This window comes from Protopterus annectens, chromosome 9.part0 (genome assembly GCF_019279795.1).
Source record: "Protopterus annectens isolate FY-2018-M chromosome 9.part0, PAN1.0, whole genome shotgun sequence".
NCBI classification, from domain to species: domain Eukaryota; kingdom Metazoa; phylum Chordata; order Ceratodontiformes; family Protopteridae; genus Protopterus; species Protopterus annectens.
This window is the reverse complement of record NC_056743.1, coordinates 203,098,772-203,106,978: the sequence shown is the minus strand read 5'-3', so window position 1 is coordinate 203,106,978 and position 8,207 is coordinate 203,098,772. Positions and strand designations below refer to the sequence as shown.

General features: G+C 39.5%; 1 protein-coding gene across 1 annotated transcript in view; it reads right to left on the bottom strand.

Annotated features, from left to right (window-relative positions):
* Nucleotides 1–8,207, bottom strand: part of NUP160 (nucleoporin 160) — a 1,498,284-nt gene that overhangs the window by 1,337,697 nt on the left and 152,380 nt on the right. Inside the window, exon 5 of the mRNA XM_044082750.1 lies at nucleotides 4,331–4,341. Within this exon, the coding sequence (XP_043938685.1) occupies nucleotides 4,331–4,341 (11 nt within the window). The remainder of the gene's footprint in view (nucleotides 1–4,330; nucleotides 4,342–8,207) is intronic.

The window sequence follows — 8,207 nt, the reverse complement described above, 5'->3', positions numbered from 1 at the left end:
CACCTTTTCTCCCTCCTGTGTCCAACCTTTCATACAACTCTCCATACACCTTATCCTTAACTTTTGCCACCTCTCTCTCTGCCATACGCCTCATCTCCTTATACTCTTGTCCACTTTCATCTGACAATCACACTTCTTCTCCAGCCTCTTTCTGTATAGTCTCCTGTACTTCCTCATTCCACCACCAGGTCTCCTTGTCCTCCTTCCTCTGTCCAGATGTGACACCAAGCACCTTTCTAGCTGTCTCCTTTACCAGCTCTGCTGTAGTTAGACAGCTATTTGTTAACTCTTCACTGCCACCCAGTGCCCATCTTAACTGTTTCCAGAACTCCACCTCACAATCACCCCTTTTCAACTTCCACCATTTGATCTTTGGTCCTGCCATCACAGTCCTCTTCCTCTTCTTGATTACCAATGTCATCCTACAGACCACCATCCTATGCTACCTAACTATGCTTTCTCCTGTCACCACTTTACAGTCTTCAATCTCCTTCAAACTGGTCCTCCTGCATAGGATATAATCCACCTGTCTGCATCTTTCTCCACTCTTGTACATCACCCTATGCTCCTCCCTCATCTTAAAATACATTTTCACCACAGCCATGCCCATCCTTTTCGCAAAATACAGTACCATCTGACCTTTTGTATTCCTCTCCTTATCATACCTACCACCATCAATTTTATCCCCTGTTCTCTTGACCAACATGCCCATTGAACTCCACTCCAATCGCCACTCAATCACCTTTAGATACACTCACCACCACTTCATCAAACTCGCTCCAAATTGTTTCTCTCTAATCCAATGCACACCCAACTTGTGGAGCATATGCATTAACAATATTCATCATCACACCATCAATTTCCAGCTTCAAAAACACTATCAGACACTCTTTTCACATGTAAAACATTCTTGGCATACTTTTCTTTCAGGATAACACCTACTCCCTTTCTCTTCCCATCAATACCATGACAGAAAAATTTTAACCGACCTCCAATATACCTGGCCTTACTCCCCTTCCATCTGGTCTCTTGCACGCACAATATATCAACCTTCCTTCTCTCCATTATATAAGCTAGCTCTTAAACTATACCAGTCATACTACCAATATTCGAAGTTCCTACCTTCACTACCACACTCCTAACCTTCCTCCTCTCTTTCAGCCATGTCTTCCCCTTCTCCTTTGGACAGCAGTAATCCAATTTCAACCAACACCCTGTTGGTTAACAGTACTGGTTGCAGTTGTTAACCCAGGCCTTGACCAATCTGGGATGGAAATCTGTACTGTTGTCCACTTATGTCATTTGACAAAGGTTTTACACCAGATGACTTTCCTGATATAACCCTCCCCCATTTATCTGTGCTTGCAACCAGCACGAAGAAATGCACTGGCTTGTGCATCCCCAGTGGCTGTGTTGGAATTTCCCCTCTGAGGGGTGGAGTTCAGATGAGGAAGCATAGTTTGTTGGGCTAACCTCTCCAACCTCCCGAGAGGTGGAAAATTTGAGGGGTCCTCTAGGTTTTTATTTATTTGTGTTAGTTAGCTGGTAAAGTCCAAATGTGCAATACCCATTTTTAGTAGAGGCCTGGGAGAAAACCTCCATTTGCTAACATTGCATTATATCAAGTTCCAGTTAAACACAGAGTAGTTGCACTTCTATTTACATTTATACACATAACTATTCTAAGATTTTACAGAGAAAGAAGTTACTAAAGAGAAAATCCACAGGCAACGTACTGCAATGTACAGGCAGCAATTATGTATAAAAAATTTTATGCCATTTCAGTGAGAGGTTGAGAGTATTCTATTTAAGGAGAGTATCTAGAGATTACTGTATGGTGAACACAAAGTCTTAACCTGGTGATGAGCATGAGCAGTACCAGGTTGGTTAAGATGTTGTTTAAGCAGTGGTTTAAAACTACTGAGTTTGTTCGAGAGTTTTATTTGTGTGGGGATGCTATGCCAGAATTTAGTAATATATTAGGAGTGTACAGAGAGCAAGAAAGAGTCTCCTGCAATATTATTTGACTTATTTGTGAGTAGTAATAATTTGTTACTGCAACGGAGTTCCCTTGCTGGACAGTAGGGCAGTAATAAGTTTTGTAGTGCAGGGCATTTTTCTGGAAGATGAATGACTGTGTGCTGTAGTTAGTTGCAAATATGTTAGGTAGTTGTGTAGATCCAGCCAGTTTAATTGCTTTTACATGTGACAGTGGTGAGTCCTACAAGGGAGACTCAACAAATTTATCAATTTTATTGTAGCAAGAGGAAAGTTCTGAGTATTGTTTAAGTATAAGATAGGCGTGGCAACAAGGGAGCTGGCAATAAGAAGGTGGTTGCTACAGTTTTTCTTCTAGTATTATGTAAGAAATCCAATGATCATATAAAGGGAGCCTAGTTTCTGGTGTGTACATTTAATGGTGTGCACTATACACTAGTCATATTTGACACCGTCTTCTATTTATAACACCTAGAAGTTTACTGTGAGTTGCAATTTAAATGACAGTGCTATTTGGTTGACTTTAAAGGTAAAAGATTGCTTTGGGTTTAAAGTCACTGTCATCATTAGAATTTAAATGACATGTTATTCTATCACTTATCATGGTATTTTCACTGAACTGTCGTAAATCGTGTATTGCTTCACCCTGGTCACTCTCAATGTAGTGAACAGCACGACTAACTTTGGTGTTACAGGGTAAGCAATCCCTCATACACCATTCTAGTTATCCCTATCCGATTTTTTTTCCCTATAAACCACAATATCAACACGACTGTCAACTTTCTTGATAAATATAATTATATTTTTGAAAAAAGTATTCAAATAAATTGATTGTAATATAACATCCAGAGCATTAATACTTGTATCAAACTACTGATCTTACTTTCACTGACTCGCATCAAAAGTTCCGATCCATCACTAATTCACAATAAAGCTTGGAATGGATGTCAAGATCATTAGGAAATTTACAAATTTGCAGTTCCTTGGGGACCAGACACAGTACCCAATGCATTCCATGAAGAAAGTGCTGACAAGGTGAAAACCCTGAAGCTGAAATAACCACTTTCCAAAATAAGACAACTGTTCACCAAAGTTTGTTGAATTCCTATTGTGTGAATTAAACAAATTTATAGATTTAGATGACCATCCAAAGAAAAATGGGTCTTGCCTTGGGTTCTGACAGCCGGGTTGTCCTCCATTCTTGCCAGTAATACACATTTCCATCATTAGGCCTTCTGGTAGTAACTTCCAGTGGTAAATTTCCAGTTCCAAAAACTTCCAGTTACAAGAACATGTGATTCGTAAAACCTCATTAAAAACTGGTTGAGATGTAAAAGTAGATATTCGACAGGTGTCACAATCAATCACCAGTCATTTGCTTTCCACTGACTGTCCATTGTTCAGTAAAGGTTGATCAACAACCTGTGATAATAAAACAATAAGTAGGGTAAGATCACCACAAATCTTTCCAAGGTCCACCCCTCCAGATGTCTCAACCCTTAAGGTGCAGTCCTCACCAACAAACTCCTAAGAATCCATCTTAAACACCTGATACCACACTAGTAACAAGAAAAAAATTAAACAAAGGCAACATACTCTGTCAATCACCCAAAACTGCAATAGTTCTCCAGTACATGGTGAAAAGAAGACTGGAAAATCCAAAGTAATGCTTCAGAAAACAAAAGTTTACTGAATCACTCTCCAGCTAAGATGCCAATACTATACTAAGGCAGAAACTTGACCATGTTAACTTAGGCAAACAGCTGTTTTCTGGGGTGGTATAACTTGCAATTTCTCAAGATTGTCAAGGATTTTACGCTGGGAAGACTGAATGCCCCCTAAAGGAGGATTTACAAACATCTGTATGGCATGACTAAATGCAATATTAAGAATGCATTGACTGTATAAACATACCCTTGTTTGTAAAACACAAAAGGGGATAAAATTCAAATGATGGGTGATTAAACAGAGTTCTGAAGGACCAGATGGATGGAATACAGGAAAGCTGTTTGGAATACAGGGAGTTAGTATGGCAGCTGAGACTAAACAAGACTGTACATCCAGGACTGAATGACAGCATATCCAACATCAGTGCTTTAATGCTTGGAACGACAAAGTTAAAAAACGTTATGTTTTTAAGAGTTTACTACAAAATTTATTTACAAAATTTCATAAATATTCATTTAGTTTGAATGTTTCTAGATATTTTCATAATATACTTGCACAAACATACAGTATTAACAATTTTACTGTGATTTATATAAGGGTCTACTTCAGATGATCGAACTTTCAAAAATTCAACTTTTACATGGCAGAGACCATATGATCAAACAGTTCAAATATCTAATAAAAAAGTAAAAATAAATAAAAAATACCTGAATGCTGCTAACAGGGGGGGGGCAAGCTCTCCTGCACCCCCCACACCCCCTGATATTTATATATTCCAACTCAGAAATTGCACTCCAGTGTGGAAAAGGGAAATCTTCCCATTACGTGTTGTATGGAGATCTCCATTATAAAAGTTTGAACTTTCAAAAGTTAGTCATATGGTCTCGGCCATATAAAATCGAACTTTTGAAAATTCAGTCATATGAAGGGGACCCATACATATATAGACACACACAATATATACACATATACACACACGCACACAAACACGCACACAAACACGCACACAAACACGCACACAAACACGCACACAAACACGCACACAAACACGCACACAAACACGCACACAAACACACACACAAACACGCACACAAACACGCACACAAACACACACACAAACACACACACAAACACACACACACACGTGTAGGTAGGCAGCATAGAATGGTGCTTTGTAGGATGACATTGGTGATCAAGAAGAGGAGGACGAGTGTGAGGGCAACACCAAGGATCAAATGGTGGAAATTGAAAAATGGTGTTTGTAAGGTGATGCTCAGGGAAGAGTTAAGACAGGCACTGGGTGGCAGTTAAGAGTTAACGAATAGCTGGGTAACTACAGCAGAGCTAGTAAGATAGATGGCTAGAAAGGTGCTTGGTGTGACATCTGGAAAGAGGAAGGAGGACAAGGAGACCTGGTGGTGGAATGAAGAAGTACAGGAGAGTATACAAAGAAACAGGTTGGCGAAGAAGAAGTGGGAATGTCAGAGAGATGAAGAAAGTAGACAAGAGTATAAGGAGATGAAGTGCATGGCAAAGAGAGAGGTGGTGAAGGCTAAGGATAAGGAGTATGGCAAGTTGCATAAAAGGTTGGACACTAAGGAGGGAGAAAAGGACCTGTACCAATTGGCTAGACAGAGGGGACCAAGCTAGTAAAGATGTGCAGCCGGTAAGAGTGATAAAGGATAATGAAGGAAACGTACTCACAAGCGAGGAGAGTGTGTTGAGCAGATGGAAAGAGTACTTTGAGGGGCTGATGAATGAAGAGAATGAGAGGGAGAGAAGGTTGGATGATGTGCGGATAGTGAATCATGAAGTGCAGTGGTTTAGCAAGGAGGAAGTAAGGATAGCTATGAAGAGGATGAAGAACGGAAAGGCTGTTGGTCCAGATGACATACCTGTGGAAGCATGGAGGTGTTTAGGTGAAATGGCAGTGGAGTTTTTAACTAGATTGTTTAATGAAATCTTGGAAAGTGAGAGGATGCCTGAGGACTGGAGAAAAAGTGTTTTGGTACCAATTTTTAACAATAAGGGTGATGTGCAGAGCTGTAGTAACTACAGAGGGATTAAATTGATCAGTCACAGCATGAAGTTATGGGAAATAGTAGTGGAAGCTATGTTAAAAAGGGAGGTGATGATTAGTGATCAGCAGTATGGTTTCATGCCAGGAAAGAGCACTACAGATGCAATGTTTGCTTTGAGAGTGTTGATGGAGAAGTACAGAGAATGTCAGGAGGAGTTGCATTGCGTCTTTGTGGATTTAGAGAAAGCATATGACAGGGTGCCTAGAGTGGAGTTGTGGTATTGTATGAGGAAGTCGGGAGTGTCAGAGAAGTATGTAAGAGTGGTACAGGATATGTACGAGGGTAGTATGACAGTGATGAGGTCTGTGGTGGGAGTGACGGATGCGTTTACGGTGGAGGTGGGATTACATCAAGGTTCAGCTCTGAGCCCTTTCTTATTTGTAATGGTGATGGACAGGTTGACAGACGAGATCAAACATGAGTCCTAATGGACTATGATGTTTGCAGATTACATTGTGATCTGTAGTTTGAGTAGGGAACAGGTGGAGGTGAGGTGGAGATATGCTCTAGAGAGAAGAGGAATGAAGGTCAGCAGGACTAAGACAGAATATATGTGTGTGAATGAGAGGGAGGATAGAGGAATAGTGAGGATTCAGGGAGTAGAGTTGGCGAAGGTGGATGAGTTTAAATACTTGGGATCAACACTTCAGCGTAGTGGTGGGTGTGGAAGAGAGGTGAAGAAGAGAGAACAGGCAGGATGGAGTGGGTGGAGAAGAGTATCAGGAGTGATTTGTGACAGACGCGTACCAGTAAGAGTGAAAGGGAAGGTCTACAAGAGTGTAGTGAGACCAGCTATGTTATATGGGTTGGAGACAGTGGCACTGACAAAAAGGCAGGAATCAGAGCTTGACGTGGCAGAGCTGAAGATGTTAAGATTTGCACTGGGTGTGACGAGGATGGACAGGATTAGCAATAAGTATATTAGAGGGTCAGCCCAGGTTGGAAGGTTTGGAGACAAAGCCAGAGGCACAAGATTACATTGATTTGGACATGTGCTGAGGAGGGATGCAGAGTACATTGGAAAAAGAAGAAGATACACACACACACATATATATATATATATATATATATATATATATATATATATATGTGTCTTAATCCCAAGCAACTAGGATGGCTAGAGTTTCAAAACCAGCTGCAAATTCACCAGGTTGTCATAGCCCATAAGACCCTGTATCAACCCACCAACACTCCAATACTCTGTTGCCTCGTTACCCTATATAACAATCTTAAACACTTACGGTCCTCAAACTCCTTAACACCAGCAGATATAACAACTTGGCAGGAAACTCTCTGTTCTCCAATACTGTTCGTAAGCACTGGAATGTTCTTCCCACTGAACTCATATCTCAGTCTACACTGAAACTTTTTAAACAGACACTAAGACGATTTCCCTGTACTCATTGGTTATGCCCCTGTACTAACCCTGACTAATTTTCTCTCCATACACTAGTTTTAGGTTAAAAAAAGCTAAACATGTTATGACCACAGGGCAACAGCATTTGTTTGAGTTCATGGTCATAGAAGTGATTCAAGTAGGCTTGCGAGGGGGGGAATATTAGTTATGTAACAGAAGAAAGAGAAAAGTGGATTATTCGGTTACGTGCTGATGCAGGGAGAGGACTGAATGAAAGGGTTTCCTTAAAGCCCTTTCTTCGAACTAAGAGTCTTAAAGTTAGATAGATATTAATATGCATGAGGTATATGTAGGCTGTCCTTGCTATATTTATTATATTTTATATGTCTTAGTTAAAATTATTTTAAAGTTTATAGTTCTGACTTTTGGTCAGACTTTTCTACAAGTGATTTAGAGAAGTCAGTAATGTTGTTTGTAGTATAATTTCTGACTTCAAGTTGAACGCAAAGATGTTTAAATTATTTAGCTAAATGTTAAACGTTTTTCAAAATGAATATTATCCGTATTTGAAGTGTTGAATCACTGTGATGAGTTTTTTAAATATTGAATTTTAACATGTAACTTTAAGAGGATGGCCTTGGAAGTGGTTATGATGTGTCATGACATGATTGGTGGTAGAATGATTTTAAATCAAGTCTTGGTACTCAGTTTATTAGATGGTCTGATGAAGCTATAATGTGAAAGCGCTAACCGACTGAGTGCACTAATAAAGCTGTGTTTTTTACTTAAACTTGAGTAAGCAAAGTTGCTGTTACGTTAAAGTCGCAAATTATTTTGAACTACGCATGGTAGCTGTTGCCAGATTTTTCGCTTTGGTGATTTTTGTTCATTTTGGTAGCACAGCTTTTACCTCGAAGTCTAGCCGTTTTTCAATTTGTTGTTGTCTCATATATATATATATATATATATATATATATATATATATATATATATATATATAGATATATGCAAAACGAAACCAACCAGTACAAGAATATAACAAATTCAAACCCAAACGAACGGAGAAATCTGAAATAAATTCCAAGTAAGTCCCAATGGCTCAC